Source organism: Equus caballus, chromosome 10 (genome assembly GCF_041296265.1).
Source record: "Equus caballus isolate H_3958 breed thoroughbred chromosome 10, TB-T2T, whole genome shotgun sequence".
Taxonomy (NCBI): Eukaryota; Metazoa; Chordata; class Mammalia; order Perissodactyla; family Equidae; genus Equus; species Equus caballus.
Window position 1 is genome coordinate 64,579,963 of NC_091693.1, and position 18,772 is coordinate 64,598,734.

General features: G+C 50.5%; 1 protein-coding gene across 2 annotated transcripts in view; it reads right to left on the reverse strand.

Annotated features, from left to right (window-relative positions):
* The window catches only part of BEND3 (BEN domain containing 3), a 34,180-nt gene extending 15,618 nt beyond the window's left edge, over positions 1-18,562 (reverse strand). The window contains exons 1-3 of one of the 2 annotated variants that reach the window (XM_023650873.2): positions 18,377-18,562; positions 4,254-4,301; positions 3,559-3,761 (exon numbers count right to left, since the gene is read on the reverse strand). In XM_023650873.2, coding sequence (XP_023506641.2) covers positions 3,559-3,761; positions 4,254-4,290 — 240 coding nt within the window. In that variant the 5' untranslated portion in view covers positions 4,291-4,301; positions 18,377-18,562. Of the gene's footprint in view, positions 1-3,558; positions 3,762-4,253; positions 6,625-18,376 lie in introns of those variants that run through there. The other variant, XM_001503954.7, reaches the window with a different exon arrangement.
* Positions 18,563-18,772: the final 210 nt, after the last annotated feature.

Below are 18,772 nucleotides of genomic sequence, written 5' to 3' on the forward strand. Positions count from 1 at the left end.
GTGTCTGCCCCCGGGGCTGGCCCTCTCTTGCTCCTAGAACTCTTTCACGTCATGTGAACAGGCCCGGACTAGCCTCCGAGAGGGTGAGAAAGCGCATACAGGGAGGCTGCAGTCATCCCGGCCGCCCAGGTGAGGTCCCAGAGATGGGAGGAGGTCATCCCAGACTACCCAGCCCTGACACGTCAGGCCAAATTGCAGAACCACCAGCTGACCCTTAGAACTGTGAATAAATAAAATGGTGGTTGTATGGGGGCCGGCCTGATGGTGCAGCGGTTAAGTGCACACGTTCTGCTTCTCAGCGGCCCGGGGTTTGCCAGTTCGGATCCTGGGTGCAGACATGGCACTGCTTGGCAAAAGCCATGCTGTGGTAGGCGTCCCACATATAAAGTAGAGGAAGATGGGCACAGATGTTAGCTCAGGGCCAGTCTTCCTCAGCAAAAAGACGAGGATTAGCAGTAGTTAGCTCAGGGCTAATCTTCAACAAAAAAAATAAATTAATTAAACATAAAAAAAATAAAATGCTGGTTGTTTTACACTGCTAAGTTTTGGGGTGGTTTGCCACACAGCAAAAGTGAACCGAGGGGTCGGCCGGGTGGCCAAGTGGTTGAGTTTGCGTACTCCGCTTCGGCAGCCCAGGGTTTCACCAGTTCAGACCCTGGGCGCAGACATGGCACCGCTCATCAGGCCACGCTGAGCCAGCATCCCACATGCCACAACCAGAGGCACTCACAACTAGAATCTACAACTGTGTACTGGGGGGCTTTGGGAAGAAGAAGAAAAAAAAGAAGAAGATTGGCAACAGATGTTAGCTCAGGTGCCAATCTTTAAAAAAAAACAAAAAAGTGAACTGATACACTCAACTTTGTGCTCCATTTCTTGACCTCTGGCTTTACTTGCAAACTGGAAGTTTACAGACTTGATCATAAGCAGAAATGTAATGTGACGCACAGAAGAAAGTGATTTCAGGGGTTCCTTTAGGAACTTAGCATAGTGCTTCCCAAAGTTCTCAACATTTTCAGGAACAACCTCTAGGAATCTGACCCATAGAAACACCCACAGAAGGGCACTGGGCTTGTGTATGTGGATGGTGCCTGTGGCACCATTTATAATGATATAAATGTGGAAAACACCTAAATTTCAATCATTTGGGAAAGGGATAATATATTGTGGTTTAAAATAAAACATCAGAAAGAGCAAACAGATAACCATTTTTCAAACAAGCTATTCTACCAACCACCTTGCAGCTTTCATTTGCCACGGCAGGAATCTCAGGGATCCGAGGTTTAATCTGTAGTCACTACTCACTGCACTGGAAATGGCCGTCCCCGCGTGACACTCTCCCCAGAGTCACAGCGTGTGCAGCACGTGGCTGGTTCAGGCAGTCAGGGGCAAGGGTGGGATATTTCTAATTAATCCTTTACAAAAAATGCTCATAGGTATTTAAAAAATTCAACTTTTTTTCTGGGCACTATAGCTTCTTAAAAATGTATTGCTTGAGTATTTCTCACGATAGTCAGAAAGAGGAAAAGGGGCCGGCCCCGTGCCCAAGTGGTTAAGCTCATGCGCTCTGCTTTGGCGGCCCAGGGTTTCACCAGTTTGGATCACGGGCCAGACATGGCGTTGCTCATCAGGCCATGCTGAGGCGGTGTCCCACACAGCACAACCAGAATATACAACTGTGTACTGGGGGGCTTTGGGGAGAAGGAGGAGGAAAAAAAAAAAGAAGATTGGCAACAGATGTTAGCTCAGGTGCCAATCTTTAAAAAAAAAAAGAGTGGAAACAACCCAAACGTCTATCAACTAAGGAATGGATAAACAAACTGTGGTTAATTCACACAGTGGAATATTATTTGGCCATAAAAAGGAATGAAGTACTGATACACGTTGCAGCATGGATGAACCTTGAAAACATCATGCTGACTAAAAGAAGGCAGACACAAAAGGCCACAGAGTCTGATTCCATTGACATGAAATGTCCAGAATAGGCAAATCCATAGAGGCAGAAAGTAGATTAGGTGCCAGGAGCTGAGGAGGGGTAATGAGGAGTGAGTGCCAATGGGTAGAGGATTTCTCTGCAGGGTGATGATAATGTTCTAAAATTTATTCTGCTAATGGTTGCACAACTTCGAATACACTAAAACCACTGAAGTGTACAATTTAAATTGGTGAATTGTATAGTATCTGAATATCTCAATAAAGCTGTTTGGGGGGAAAAAAACCCAAATAAATACATAAATGTATCAGTCAACATTCCATGATGGGGAATGGAGGTCGGCCCTCATTATAATGTAAACATGTATATTTAAATCCTGGTGAAAATCTTAATCTCATCATTTTGCTAATTAAAGAGAAGAACAGTTTTTACTTATTGAAGACCTATTAAGTCTCTAAAATCCCTGAATTCCCAATTTATTTGAATCTGCCCTGGCACCTCATAGAAGAGAATTAAAACCAACCAGTAACAACCCAAAGAGGCCCAGGCTGACCCTCGGTGGTGCTCTGGCTAATGACAAAGAGCCTTGAAAACATGGGCTGTTTTGGACAGACATGCACAAGTTGAAATGCCTATCTGGGTCCCCCCCAAAGAGCCTGTGTATGTGTGTCTGGGCTAGAGAGCTAGGGAAAACGTCCTTCTAAGAGTTTAAGATGTAACCTGCTGGGCTGTGGGGAGGCTTGCTGGTGAGGCAGCCCAGGCAGACACATCCGCATCTCCCACGGCTGCCTCCCTCCGTCTTAACTGTCTTGTCTCACATCTGGACTGCAGGCTGCTTGAGGGGGCACCATGTCCAGTTCCATTTTGTGAGGAAGAGTGTTGCCGAGCTAACATCTGTGCCCATCTTCCTCTATTTTATGTGGGACGCCTCCACAGCATGGCTTGACAAGCGGTGCTAGGTCCGCACCCAGGATCTGAACCAGCGAATCCCAGGCCGCTGGAGCAGAGCACATGAACTTAACCACTACGCCACTGGGGTGGCCCTGTGTTACGCCTTCATCAACACTCCTTGTTATCAACAAGTTTTTGCTTTTCCTGTGGAGCAAAGCAAAATGATGAACTCAAAAGCAGCTGCAGAGGCTGGCCCCGTGGCTGAGTGGTTAAGTTCGCACGCTCCACTTCAGCAGCCCAGTTTTGCCAGTTTGGATCCTGGGCACAGACCTAGCCCCACTCACCAGGCCATGCTGAGGCAGCGTCCCACACAGCACAACCAGAAGGACCTATAACTAGAATATACAACTATGTACTGGGGGGCTTTCAGGAGAAGAAGAAGGACAAAGAAAAAAGAAAAGAAGATTGGCAACAGGTGTTAGCTCAGGTGCCAATCTTTAAAAAAAAAGCAGTTGCACTGGAAAGACTGCCCTTACCCCGTAATGAATCCAGACATAGACAACATTTCCAGTTAAAGACACCCTCTAGCAACTCAAGCCAGAGATGGGACAGCTGGAATGAAAGCCTTCTCAGGCCCAAAGGTTTAGCAGTTGCCCGATGCCCAGAGTAGAGAGATTCAACGTCTAATCAGAGGGTTGGAGCCCGAGCGAACGGTGGAAGGGGCTGGGCCTCACCTCGGGAATCAGCCGCCGCCTCTTCACGCTGGGGACGGAGTCGGGCTGGCCATCGCTGCCCGGCTGCTTGCGCTTGCTGGAGTCCTGGAGGGCAGTGAAGACGCTGTCCAGAGGGTGCTTCTCGGCAGACCTGGAGTTCACTGAGCAGTCCAGGGCAGCATCTTCAGCCTCTGTCTCCACTTTCACAGTGTTATTTTTTAGAACTGTGGCAGAGAAGAAATAGGGCTCAGTGGGAAAGATCACCGGGCCGCTCAGAGATTAGCAGGGTTCTGCAGGCGCCGGGTGTTCCCAGGCCGCCCCCCGCCACTACCACTCAGATAATAATGTCCAGTCACAACAAAACTGCACTTTCCAACCAAGTAATTTCATCTTACCACATGAGCGCTATACAATAAAACCATGTTCCAAGAACATTTTTTTCAAAACTGGTCTTAAAGTCTTTTAGGTGGGAAGGGCGAGGAGATGGAAGGAGAGAAACAAATACTATCTTTTAAATGAGACTTTTTAAAAAGCAACTCTGGAAAGATACATAAGATACTCATAACGGGGGTGTGGGTGGGGGGGATGGGAATGGGGTGGGAGGAGACTTCATTGATTTTCATTAGGTATCTTGTTATGTCTTTGAACCATGTGAATGTATGACCTAAAAAAATATCAAGTTAAAAATAATTTTTTAAAAGAGGCATTTTTTTTACCTTCTTCTACATCTTCACTGAATTCAGTTGCGTTCATCTTCTATTTCACTAAAGGAAAAGACAAAGACAAAGTCGCGATTTACTGCTTGTTTGACTGAACTTGCCGTGCCCAGGAGAATGTCCCCAACCCTCCCAACCCAGGCTCCGGGTGGCGGCAGGTTCAGCGGACGCTGCTCTGCCACATCCTGGAAAACTGCAGCCTCTTATTCTTGTTTGCAGTTGCTCCGAAGCAGCCAGGCCTTCTGAGTGCCTGCGGGGAGCACTTCTCCAAGACTGTGTGCGCGCAGAACGCATCCTAACACACGGGTTGAGAGCCACTGACAGCGCGAGGGGATAGTTACTCGAGAAAGTCAAGTCTTACAAAAGACCCCAGTTCGGATGATCTTCTGTGAGGTCCCTGCTTCATAAATTCCAGCCACAAAAGGAAAAGGCTGACTAAGGATGGAGGCTGTGCATCCCATGGACCCGAGCAGAGGTCTTAGGACCACAGGTGGTCCAAAAAGACCTGTGCTGTCCATGTGGCAGCCACTAGTCACACGTGGCTACCGAGGACTCCAAAATGTGGCTAGTCCAGATGGAGATGTGCTGTGAGTATAAAATACACACTGGATTTCACAGACTTAGCATGGCAAAAAAGAGTGTGAAATAGCTCATTAAAATTTTTTATATTGATTACATGTTGAAATGATAATATTTAGGATTTACTGGGCTAAGTAAAATACTTTATCAAAATTAATTTCACTTTTTTTAATGTGGCTACTAGAAAATTTGAAATTACCTATGTGGCTTGCATTACATTTTTAATTGGATGGTGCTGGTCTAGCCCTGCCTTCAGAAGCAACAAGAAGAAAGAGGCACTGTGAGTTTTTAAAGCTCTCAAGCTCCACACAATCTGGTCCAAACCCTTCTTTTTATTGACGAGGGAATGGGGCTGACGAGAGGGGGCTGTAGGGTCTGGTGCAGAGCTAGCCTGACTCCCACTGCGCCAGCCGGAATGGAACAGACACCATGATTAAAAGCACCGTTGCAAGTCTTTGAGATTCTCCAAGTTACCTAAGTGTGCCCATAAATATATAAGGTATAAATGAGACACAAGCAGCCCTGGGGGTCTAGTGGTTAAGAGCTGGCATTCTCACTGCCGCCGTCCAGGTTCATTCCTAGGTCAGGGAACCACAACACCTGTCTGTCGTCGTCATACTGTGGCATCTGAGCGTTACTGTGATGCTGAAAGCTATGCCACTGGGATTTCAAACACCAGCAGGGTCCCCCATGGTGGACAGGTTTCAATAGAGGTTCCAGACTAAGACAGACCAGGAAGAAGGAACCGGCCGCCCACTTCTGACAAACTGGCCATAAAAACCCCATGAATAGCAGCAGAGCCTTGTCTGATACAGTGCTGGAAGGTGAGAGGATGGCACAAAAAGACCGGGCAGAATTCCACTCTGCTGTGCACAGGGTCGCGGGGAGTCAGAATCCGCTCGATGGCACCAACAGCAACAACGGCACTAACAACAAGAAATGAGGTAGTAACACTGGAAAAGAATACACATGGCAGCCAGTACTGTTGCCATTGAGGGGCTGTGGGTCCCATAACTAATTAAGCTGCCTGCAAATACTGAGGTCCTATTCTGGCCGAGGATCGGGAGAGCAGGACGAAGGAGCATCTCTATAAGGAAGAGCGATGCTATCTACACAGGTCAGTAAACCTTTTACCGAGCAGGCGTGAAGAGTGTGTGGGCCCTTGTTTTAGATGGACGAATGGAGTGAGGGGGCAAGGGAGGGAGTGTGTCAAGGTGATCCATGCACACGACAACTTCAAAATTCACTAACAGTAGCCACACTCATAGAGTGCTTATGACGTGGTGCACTATTCTCAGTGCGTCACAGTAACCTTATGACAGGCACAATTCTCTTCCTCCCTCTATTACTAATTTCCAGAAGAATGAATAAGAAAATTTAAGATTTATTTGAAACTGAATTTCTACTTACCAAACTATCTCTTACCTGAAAAACTGAACACACAAGGTGCTACTGAGGGAAAACAGACAATCAGGCAACTTCCAGGGTCCAAGAACTACTTTACCAGAGGTGAGTGCTGGCAAATACAATCGCCGCTGCATTCCAAGGAAATAAACCTCGAGTGTGATAACGTCACATGACCTGGGCGTCTGGGGGGGACAGGCAGGGATAACTCCTTTCTTTTTGGACAGGAAGGTTAGCCGATGGCAGGCAGGAATTCAGGCTGCCTGGGTTGCAGCCCAGTCGGGGGGGCCTCTCACGGAAACACTTCAGGCTTCACCCTGACACCCTGAGCTTGCCAAGTGCCCTCGGAAAGCCTGCCATGCGGTCACATACCCTACTCCCTCTAATCAAGGGCAGCGGGGGGGAAGCAGGAGGAATGGGGAAAGGGCTGGCGGAGAGGGGACAGTGCAGAAAACAACTACATTCGGGAGAGGAAAGGTGAGACACAGAGGAGATGGAGGATGGCTTATTTGGGGGAAAAAAGGGAAACCCACGACGACTCTGGCTAAATGGAAACTATTAAAAGGACGAGCGACTCCCAGAAGAAAAGAAAACAGGGCTCGATGAGAAAACACAGGAGACAGGACCACAAGTGCTGCCCAGCACCGGATGCTATCTGATGCGACACCTGCCAGTCCTTTTCTCTGGAGCAGCGCTGAGCCCAGAAGGCAGGCGCGGGCCACCAGCGCGGGGCCTGGGGCAAGTGTCAGGGTCGCCTCTGTGGGGAGGGCCTTGAGGGGCAGGAAGGGGATTTTCTGAACAACCACCATGTGACACGACAGCAGGCAATTTAGCACCTGAGTTCTGAGCTCCTGGTGATCCTCTCATCAGAAAACGATGGTGGAAGAGCACACACCTGAGCCGCCCCGGGTGTGGGAGAAGGCGGGGTGTGGAGGGGAGGCAGGGAAGGGTCACGGGGGTGAGGTGGGAGGAAGGGGCTGCTGGCGTCCTGGGCATTCTAGATGCCCCGTGTGCATCTGCTTTAGAAAACATTTCCGTGTTCATTTATAGACGAGTGACAGATGCTAGATTAGCACTGCAGTATGGCGGCCCCTTCCCTCCCAGCCAGCAAGGAAGTCACACTCCTCGGGAAGCTGGGGAAGGTCCCATGTGCAAGGCCTGGAAGCCCAACACTGCAGCTGGCTCCTGCTGTGGGGAGGGCGGAGGGTCCTCAGGGACATCTGCAGCCCACGCACCGCACCAGGCCCCTCGTGTGCGCCCCCCTCATCCTGAGCGACTTGAATCCCAATCTCACCAGGAAAGAAAGTGAGGGCATACACCGTAAATATACACAAGTTTTATTTGTTCATTATACCTCAATGAAGCTGGAAAAATTATTTTGATATCATTTTGATTATGGAAATAAAATATTCAACTATTAGAAGGGCAAAAAGGAGGGCAAGTAACCTGCCCAGTGTCACACGGCTGTTAGTTAAGTGACAGAACTGGGATTCAAACCAAGTCTGTCTGTATCTCCCGTCAGCCACTGGGAGAGGACATAACAGGATCCTCATTCTTCTGTTAAGGTTCTTCTGATGACACGGGGACAGGTCCCAGCCTTGGATTTCTGTCCAGCAGCAGCAGCAGCAGCAGCATCCAAATCCCCCTTTGTCTCCCCGTAGCTACCCAGAATCCCCTCTCCTCCGTGCTTATAGACTCCATCCCACGGTACAGAAAAGTTTCTATGAGAGGGATGTGTGGGTCACTCCCCGGCATCTGAGGTGACGTGGTGACGGTACACCAACAGCGTCATGACTGGGTGGAAAGGGGATGGGCATCACGTGGCTCCCTCCATTTCCTGGTCACCTGTCCAGACGAGGTCACTGGCTTGCTCACCCTGGGTGGACATGGAGCATGCCACAGAAATTCCTTTCCTTTACATAATAACCTCAGGAGCTAGCAACCACCGCAGCTCCCGCCCACCCAAGCTGCTGGGATTACAATCTCCTGTGCCTGCTGGACTTGGTAGAATTTCTTATTTTAACATTCTCTCCTTTTCAAAACCCTCTTATTCCTCTCACCACGAATCTCAAACCGTGAGACAGTCTATACATCCACATGTCCTTGAAAATCAGCCTTCTTCCCAAGGGGTGGCGGTTCCCTGTTCTCAGAAACACCTGACCAAGGCGAAGGAAGACTCAAACGAATGAAGGGGACGTGAGTCAGAGACCCGCGTAGCCGGCTGCCCCCCGAGTTAACACACCACAGGTTCTAAGACATTGGGGACTTATCGGAGGGTAACTCTCAAATAGGACAAATCTCCAGTGGTCAATCTAATAAGTGGAAATGCTTGTTACATATAATTTTTTTAAACCAAATAGTCTAGGAAGCCACAGGCAAAGTGACCTGTCATTGGTACGGAAAGGTTTTAAATGTTGCAGAGCTTGTAGGAGTGGATATAATTTCATTAAAATGCCTACTGGTGTCTATCCTTCTACAGAGTGAGATGGACAATGTTCAATTTTCCATGCAGGGCACACGGGTAGGGAAGACAGAACGTCATCAGAAAAGCCTTCAGTTTACAAAAAGCACAAAAGGGAGGGTAATCTTGTTCAGAAATAGGAAGATACTTTAGCCACTCAAATATCAAATTACAAAGGATGAGTTGCTTAAATTGACTACATAAATGCAGTAACTGGCGGGGCTACCTCGGAGGAGCCGGCTGAGCCTGACTCCCCACCAGCAGCATGCACCTGGCTCGGGGGAGGAAGAAAGCCTGTGAAGAAGGACAAGGGGGAAGGGAGGCAGAACCATTCGCGGATGCAGAGAAAGAACGAACTCTAAGAGATACCACAAAGAAATGGAAAAGCAGGAAAGATTTACAATTACAGGTCAATTTACATGTTCAGAGTTCATCTGAAGATGGGAAGATGTCTAAAATCTTTTTTTGGACTAGATCATACATGTACATGAAACAAAATTCAAAAGATATAAAAGGATATTTGGTTAAAAGGCCCACTGTCCCCCAGCACCAGGTTACTCTCCGGGAGCCTAGCATGTGGCTTTTCCTGTGTGTCCTTCCAGAAACATCCTGTGTCAGGTTCTCGAGTGTGATTCATCGACTGCAGTGGGCTGACTTACATCGGCTTGCACGGATTGTGTCTCCCCAACTCCACCACTAGTGGAGTCAAGTCATACCTTGAAATTGGCCACGGTGGGAGTATTTATACCAGAGAAACTGACACTTTTCCAAAGAGGGGGTTTTCTTTTCTTTTGGGAGAGTCAGTACATCCAAGACCCTTCCAGGGGGTCCATGAGATCAAAACCATTTTCCTAGTGACACTGAGATGTTATCGCCTCTTTTCTCTCACAAGTGTGCAGGAGAGTTTTCCAAAGGCAACATGATATATTGTTTGCAAAAGATTGAGTACAGAGGCAGATATGAAAACCCAGCTGTCTTCTATTAAGTCAGACCTTAAAGAGATTTGCAAAATGTAAACAATACCGCTCTTTCCACTAAGAATTTTTTTTTGGAAAAGGTATTTTTTCATAAAAAATGTTATTGACATTAACTTGTAATGGATTTATTACAGTTATTTTTAAATGAAGCAAATATTTAACTTATTTTTAGTTAATAAAAAAATAATTTAGAGCCAGCCCCAGTAGCCTAGTGGTTAAGTTCAGTGTGTTCCGCTTCAGCAGCCCGGGTTCAGTCCCTGGGCATGGACCTGCACCATGGGTTAGCAGCCATGCTGTGCTGGCAGCTCACACACTAAAACTGAGAGGAAGACTGGCACGGATGGTAGCTCAGGGAGAATCTTCCTCACCAAAAAACCAAACATTTCTGTTTTAATTTCTAACACGGTAAATATAGACAGGTATAACCCACATAAACAAAAGCTCTCTGGGGTCCTCAATAATTTTTAAGAGTATAAACAGATCCTGAGACTAAAAGGTTTAAGATCCTTGTTCCTTGCTTTTTTCACTTAAGCTATCATGGAAGTGTCTGTATCACTTCTTCCTTCAGTTTGAGTTCTCCCAGAAGCAGATTTTGAGACAAGGATTGGGAGTGACCAGTACCTGTGGGAGGAGACAGACAAAGGCTGATGATCAGCACGGGGCATAGTAACGGGCTTCCGGCAAGGAGAGCGTGCCCTGGCCGCAGGCAGTGCTGAGGGTGCTGATGGAGCTGTCCCAGGGGCGGGTGGCAGCAGGGGGCAGAGCCAACCCCTCCGGTGACTCCTGAAGGCAGAAACCCTGTGTGCCATTCCCACCCACCTCCTCACCACGCTGCCCTGAACTCTGCACACTCAGTGGACACACCATGGAAACCACAGCCCACCCACATGGAAGGCGCTGTGCCTACAGCTGTAAATTTCACCTGGCAATCCTAGGAGGTGGGAACTCTTGTTAGTCTCCTTCTACCAGTGAGGAAAATGAGGCACCGTTTTAGAGCCAGAAGGGAGCTCAGAGATCATCTTGTTTCATAAGTGTGGGACTCAAGGATCAGAAAGGTCTGGAACATGTTCAAGATCAAACCATCAGGAATGGGCCCCAGTCTCCCTGCCCTGTGCTTTGGTGGCTGTGTGACACCCGGCTGTGTGACAGGAGCTATTGGTGCCGGTGGCGGGACTGTCCTCTGTGCAAGGGATTGAGAGCTTATTCACAGGGACTGCAACCAACCCAGGGGCAGAGATGGGAGGACCAGGAGGGTAAGATGGAACCTGGAAACTCCGTCGGAGGGGAGGACGGGTAAACACCAAAGATAAAAGTACCAGGAAGAAAAGAGCAGTCCGAACCCCAAGGTCAGAAGAAACTACACTAGAGTTTCTATGACAACCATAACTCACATGGAGTAAACACAGGCTGCAGGCACAGCTGTGCGGGCGACCACCCATGCTTACAGTTCTGTGATCCGGACACAAATAGTTTTAAACTCTAACATATACTTCCAAGACTTTTTTCCTTTGGAGGGAGAAATAATGTCAATCAAAGCAAATTGTAGGGGGAAAAAAATCTACTTAGGGAATAACTTGGTCAATGTTTAAACGGGCCTATCTTGATCTTCCTCATCACTTTCAGCTTCTAAAGACCTATAACCAAATCCTTCTGTTAGTTACAGAGCCTCCCGCACTTGACAATTACGATTCGCAGTCACGGCACTGAGCAAAGGCCAGGAGGCCCAAGCACCTGGGCCAGGAGGTCTGTCACTTCCCAGTCGATCCTGGGTTAAGCCCAGCAGGAAGTCTAGGGTCAGACTGAGCATGGAAATCCTACCATTAACTGTTATTAATTACTGATACATTTCCACCAAAAAATGCAGAGAAAATGGGAGCAACAACAAAAGTGAACGTGACTTGGATTGAGATCACCTTTGACTATTGTTATTGCCATTACACAAAGTTAGGAAGTCAACATCTACACATTTTCTGAACATACAACTCCAAAACCTCTATTGACAGAAAGACCTGAGCATTAAATTAGGTGTAAAGATCCAAAATCAATTGTTCATTACAGAGTTATCCAGTCAATAACAACATACTTCAAAGTTCACTGGGGATATCTAAACTACGTAATTAAAAAATGCCATAGAGCAGCTGGAAGGAAATATGCCAAAATGTTAATTACCTCCAATTAAGAGGATTATGGATTATTTTTTTATTTATTCCCCAACTTTCCAAATATTCTACACTGGGTATGCAATTCTTTGATAATGAAAAAAAAATTTTTTTTCTTAAGATTGGCAGCTGAGCTAACCACTGTTGCTAATCTTCTTTTTTATTTTTTCTTCCTACTTTTTTTCTCCCCAAATTCCCCCAGTACACAATTGTATATTTTAGTTGTGGGTCCTTCTAGGTGTGGCATGTGGGATGCCCCCTCAACGTGGCCTGATGACTGGTCCACGCCCAGGCTCTGAACCAGCGAAACCCTGGGCCGCTGGAGCGGAGTGCGTGAACTCAACCACCCAGCCACGGGGCCGGCCCCCCCAAATTTTTAAAAATGAAAAAATAAGTATAGCAATCTTTACTGACCAGCCAGGTCATATTCTAAGTTAGGTCCACACACAGCAATAAGCTAAGAATGGAAAATCAAATCACTTAACTTTTAAACACTTAAAATACCGATGCTCTAAGAAACAATATAATAGCTGATACATTAGTGAAGACTTTCATTTCATAACTGTCCCTGAATTATCGCGTCTGAAGGTGTAGAAAGCTCCTCAGCATGGGGAGAAGGGAGACCAGAAAAAAGTGTCACCTGACAAACCCATGTGTGAGTGAGAAGGTGAAAAGATCAGCTTTGGACACTAAGGAAATGTCTTTCCTGGTGGGGGCGTTACAGGCCCTATCGATGCATTTGCCTGATACTTCAATTATTTTCTGAAATAAGCCAAATTTCATGGAAGGAAAAAAAAAATCACAATTCAGAGTATTTCCTGGATCAGGGATCCAAACTGACCCCCGAGGCCAGGTCACCGGGGAGGTTGGGGTTTGCGGCTGGCTGGGAAACTTATGGACTGGAGAGAAGCTGAGCAATCCACCAGGGCCAAGATGCCCAACCTGCGGGCTTCTGCATTCTGGATGACGATGACTGTGAAATGGGGTCCTTTCTTCAGGTTCTCTTCTGTCTGAACACCCTGGGAGATGTTCCGACCAGCACCTGGAGCCCTCCTTCCCGGACTGCTCAAAACGGGACCAAACTGGGTACTCAAAGACCTGCTCCAGGGGGCCCTGGCCCAGGACAAGGCAGCAGGAGGCAGTGGGCAGAGAGGCGAGATGTGAAGGTCTGGGGAGCGAAGGCCGGGCCAGGCCACAGATAAAGGGAGGAGGTGAGGTCACTGGTTACAAGGAGTCATGCAAGAATCTGCCTGGGGGAAATCCTCCTCTGCAGGAGTTGGGATGCAAGCTGACACAGCACCCCGAGCAGGGGGCACTTGGCGGGGCGACTCCTTTGCCCTCACAGGATCGCTGGTTTCTTTCCTAAATGTCCCACAGGCTTCCAAGGGAAAGCGTTCTCTGACGCTGCCCAGTGGGGGCTGGGAGTGACCCGGTGCCTCTCTACCGAGTTCTTTCAAGAGACCCAGCCGCTCCGAGAGCAGTGGTCCAGGCTCCCAGGCTCTGGAGAGAGCTGCGTGAGGCCCCTTGGCGGCACAGAGGCTTGCGGCTGGCCGGAGTCACACAGGCCCAGAAATGGGAAGTACTTGGGCTTCCTGAAACCTCGAGGTTCAAAACCCAGCCAGCTGACTCAGGATTCTGCCCCACTAAACTGGAAAGGTCCACTGAACTCCGGACTCAGCCCCGGGCTGAGGGGCAGGGCGGGGAAGACGTGGCCCCGCAGCCCTGACCTCGGGCTGCTCAGGTGCAAACCCTCCCCATCTTCCAAGTCCTGTCTCCAGATGTCAAGTGAGGCAAACCCTCGACTCCGGGAAGGTCTCCCGGAGAATTCGAGCCCCGGAACAAGAATGTGAGTGGAACCCGAGACCAGGGGGATGGTGGTCGTGCAGCACCGCCACATCCGAAAGGTGAAGCAAAGAGAATGTGCTCCGACCACTGTGAAGGTGTTATTAACAAACACACTCAAGGATTCAAAAAGTTTAGCTAAGATCTAACTAAACCTTACTTCACCCTTTTCACAACTGTCACACCACACGACGTGACTTTGATCTCTCTGTGCTGCTGGTCATACTGATTTTTAAAAATGAAACAGAGAAGCAGGGCAGTGGCTAACATTCACGCCGCGCCGGCTCCGTGGTCTGAGCGCTGTGCGTGTTCCCCCCGCAGGCTCACGAGAGCACTCTGATTGTGCAGGTAGAGAAAGGGGCGGGGGGTGCAGTCTGGACCTCACTTGGTGGGGCGTGCGGGACGACAACACGGGACGGGACAGGACGGCGGACTGCAGACAGCAGGGAGAGGGAGAGGAGTGGGGTGGACCAGGGGGTGACGGCCTCGTGTCCGCCTTCCGAGAGGAGCTGGGATGGAGGAACGGGGCACAACCGTCCCCAGCTGTGCCTTCTCCCTTTCTGCGGAGCACCATTTGTAGGCTGGGCTGGGCGGGCAAGTCAACAGCCGGATGGGCCCTCCGGCCACCAAGGTAGGGACAAGTGCAGTTGATCTCAAAGACAATGGAATTCCCTGCTAAACTTCAGGGTCACCTGGACCGGCATGGAGTCCCTGGCTCCACATGCATTAGCTTCTCACACTGGGCAACATGCGTGCCCACCCAAGCCGTGGTTCTTCTGTAAAATGGGGCCCGACACACTACCTCCTCTCAGGAGAGCCTGTGAAAACTACAAAGGAGCAAGTGCCTGGCTCACAGCCCTCAGGAAATGTTACCCATTATAAAGCCCTTTTTAAAAAAAGATTTTTAAAGTGCATGTTAATAGTGAATATTTTAAAGAACTACAAAATTAAATTAAATGGCTTAAAACTTTTACAAAGTTTAGTAACTTTTAAATGGTAGAAACAACTGGAAGCGGGTGAGATCAAATAAAATGCTCTCCCTAAGGATGACGGGAAGAATGTTCCCATGCCATCCGCCCTGCGGGGCTCGGCTGGGAGCCGCAGGCCCCCGGAGCCCGGCCCTCTTGGCAGTGGTACCCTGCCCATGGGACTCGCGGGACATGTTTGCAATTTGTTTTTATTTTTAGACACATCTGCAAATGCAGTTTGAAAAATACCAGTCCTCACAAAACCAGGGCAATTTCCCCCCAAGTTTTTCTAAAGCTGTAATTGTCGCTGCCTGCCTTATTCAGTCAGAGCACATCTTCCAGCCGGCCACCAAGTACAACCACACAGCCCTGCCTGCCCGCCCGCCCGCCCACGACGGGTGTCTAACCCTACGGACACTGCATTTTCCGAAGGTGACTAAACGTGACGTCTTCTGCAGCTAAGGGGTTCTACTTATCAAGCTCTCCCTGGTTTCATGAAGTGCTTCCTCCTTAGACACTAATAGCAGGAAGCACCAACCCTGGCACCCAGAAACTGGGGCTCAAGGAAGAAAGGTGGGCCAGCAGCCACTCATGTGACTGACTGCCCAATGGTCCAATGGTGACTAATTTTCCTGGGAGATAGAAGCTGAGTTTCCTCTGTAGTTCCCACTGTTTCAAGCGTGGTGTCTTGTGACCACACGAGCTAATCAGAGTTGGGGCAGAGTCTGGCGGACGCTCCCGCCCACCAGCACAAGCCTCCATCCTCCCACTTACTGGCTCCGTGCTCAACCAACAGCCCCTTGCATGCAGGAAAGACCAATAAACGATTTACTCAACTCAGCAATCGGTGCCCTACAGCTCCTGTTGCCACCGTGTTTCACTGGCCAGTGATCACTGACAATCAGTCAGGGAAGAGGAAAGGTGGACGCTGGTAGAGAACAAGAACCCAAGAGGGCTGACTTTAAAGACGTGTTTCAAGTGGGATTAAAAATGGAGAAACAGCATATTCCCAGGTGAGCTGCAGAGAAAAACTTGGCTCTAAAATAACAGTTTGTAAAAAGTCTGATCATTCAGTGACTAACATGTCACTCTGAGTGAAATAGCACTTCTCCTGTTTGACACACTGAAGGCCCGATGCCAGCACCGAGAGCTCTAGCTTGGCATGTGCAGGTCACGTGTGGCAGCTGGTTCCAGAAACCACAAGAGCTCTAGCTGAAACGACGATGTTGCAAGAGATACTGGAGCATCAGGAGGGGGAGAAGAGCAAGAGTCCAATCTGGAGGGGGAAGAAACAGCGAGAGCAAGGGGATGCTCACAAAGCACGGAAAATATTCATTTTGTCATACGCGCTTTTTCTGGACTTTGAATTTTATTTTTTAAAATTATCATACAGTAATATTTACTCTCCGGGGGGAGGGGTGTTCAGTTCTCTGAAAGATACCATGTGTATACATCCCTGTGACCACCACCAAGAAGAGGATACCGAAAAGTTCCATCACCACAAGGGTTAATTCCACAAAAAATTCCCTCAAACTTACTTTAGCCAATATTGGGCACAATGAATAATCAGGATGACAATCCTAATTCACCACTTATCGTCAAAATTAAGTGCCAGAAAAAAACGCCACATCCCAACCTCCCATACACTAACACCGAATTATTTTTGCTGGTTGGCTAGCAACTTTCAAGTGTTTCTGTATTATAAAGTTTGAGGTATTTAAGAGACAGATTCCCCAATTTTTCATCATGGTGTCAATACAATCCATAAAAGCTTGTTTCTTTCTTCATTGCTTCCGGGGCTTTCTAGACAGCTCTAAAAAGTGGCAGGTGGGACGTTCCTGCAGGAGATTAAATTCACCAAATCAAATCTGTCATAGTGAGTTCCAATTTTTCTCGTCCTAATTATCAGACCTCCTGCTATTCCTTTGCTCACGTAAGAGATGCTTAGGAACTCAGAGATAACACAAACGGAGACTGCGAAGAAAATGTTGCAATGTGTTGCAGTGCTGACCATCGCGTCTACTAGGTCCTAACTGGGCTCTTTTCTTGCTATAACTAGTGCTTCGTGTGTGGCGGGGGAAGAGAAGGACATGAAACTTTTCTGTTAAATTACTTCCACAAGGAGATGGCGTCTCTGGTAAAACCCACGTTCAGTGGCGGAGTTTTTACGTGACAGATTTTAAAGGCTCGGATTTTATCGTGAATTTCATTTCAAGGGCCATGCACACACCAGCTAACCGGCTAGTAGGAACAGGCTGCACTGACTCCACCTTTCTTCTGGAATCCAAGAGGCTCTCCGCTCATTTAGTAAACATTTATTGAGCACCTACTAAGTTATCAGACACTGGGGTCGTAGCTGAGGATGTAAAACGGTAAGGAAGATACAAAATCTTGCGCAAATCTCAAAGTCGAGGGTGAGGGAAGCTGATAGGGTTCTGTGTGGTGATATGAAACCGAAAACTAGGGATGGGTAGTTAAAAAAACAAAAACTACGGGGGTGGGGTTGGGAGCATGGGTAACAAAAGGATCTCCTCCAGGCCTCTCTTTTACATACCGAGCTAGCCCAGGAGCTCACTTCCTAGCCTCAGTGTCCTGCAGCCGTAGCTTGCTGGCAGTTTGCGTTGCCCTTGGCCCGTTAAACATTCCAAAGTTACTTTAAGAAGGTGAAGTTGAACGTTGCCGACTCAAGCGCTACTCCTAATCTGCGCACTTGCGTCTGGTTAGCTTTTGCGTGTAAAATCCTGCCAGACGGACCACCCGGGCAATCAAACTTGTTCACCTCCGTAAAAATCACCTTGTAAAAAGTATATATGCGCCGGCACCCAAGGCCCTCCCGAGCTGCGGCACGCCGAGGGCTAACTGTGCGTGGGAAAGCGCGTTTGCCAGAAAGAGGGGAAGGGGCGGCCGCGAGGGGCGGCGAGCGCTCCGGGCCCGGCCGGGAAGGCCTCGCGCCAGCCGCGGTGCACACCCAGGCGCCGGGCCCGCCTCCAGCTCCCGGGCAGCGGGAACCGCGCACCGCGCCGTGGACGGCCGGGGAGGGAGCGCTGCGCCCCCTGGTGGCGGGGTCCGGCCCTGTCCGCTCCCGGCCGCCGCCGCCGCCGCCGCCGCCGCCGCCGCGGGCCTGCCTCGCTCCATTTGCAGACTCTGGAGGCAGCGTCCCTCCGAGCGGCGGCTCCTCGGGCCTCCTGCTCCCCGCTCGGCATCGCGCGGCAGTCCCCGCCCCCTGCTCCTGCTCTGACACCCCCTTCTCCGCGCCGAGCCGTCCCCAAGCAGCCCGGCCGAGCGCGAGCGCCGAGCCCAGCGCCGCCGCCGCCGCCGCCGCACAGCCTTCCGCCAGCCCGGCCGCTCCATCGCGGCGCCCGGCGGGGACGCGGGGCCGGCGCGCGGCGCGAGTGGGGCGGCGGCGCGGACCGTTCCACTCCGTGTCCCCCCCCGCCCCGCGGCGCGCGTGCTCCCGGAACGCCATGGAGCCGCCGCGTTCCGAGCGGGCACAAAGGGGCGCGCGGCACAATGGGCGCGGCGAGCCCGTGGGCGCCGGGCGCCCGCTCCGGCGGCCCGGCTCCGCGCGGGGTGGGCGCTCCTGCCGGCGGGCGCGCTCTGGGCAGCCCCCCTGCGCGTCCCCTCCCCTGCTCCCGCCCCCACCCAGGCATGGATGTTGCAGCCGCTCTCCCGTCCGGCCGCCCCGGAGCCGCCGCCGCCGCCGCGCGGCCGGCTCGATCCGCCCCGCACTTACCTGGGACACGAGTTCTGTACTTTGCCGAGCGGGCCCGCGCCGAGTTTGGGCGCCACGTGGGGGGGCGGGGGCGCGCGGGGCCGGGGAGCGGGGGCCGCGCGCGGAGGGCCTGGCCGGGGCGGCCCGGGCGGTTGCTGGGGGCGGCGGGCGGGCGCCGTGTATTTTCCCCTCTCTTTGTGTGTGTCCGTGCGCTGCGCTCTCGCGTGACGTGACGGGACTCCGTGTGTCATTTCCGCACAAGGACACAGGAGCCCCCGCTGCAGTGGAACCACAACCCCTCCGCCCCCACCCCCGGCCCGCCCCTCCCCCTCAGCGGGGCACACGCGGGACCGGCGGCGGCGCTCGGGCGTGAACGGCCGCGGCGGGGAGCTGGGGCGCGCACTCCGGGCCCGGCGG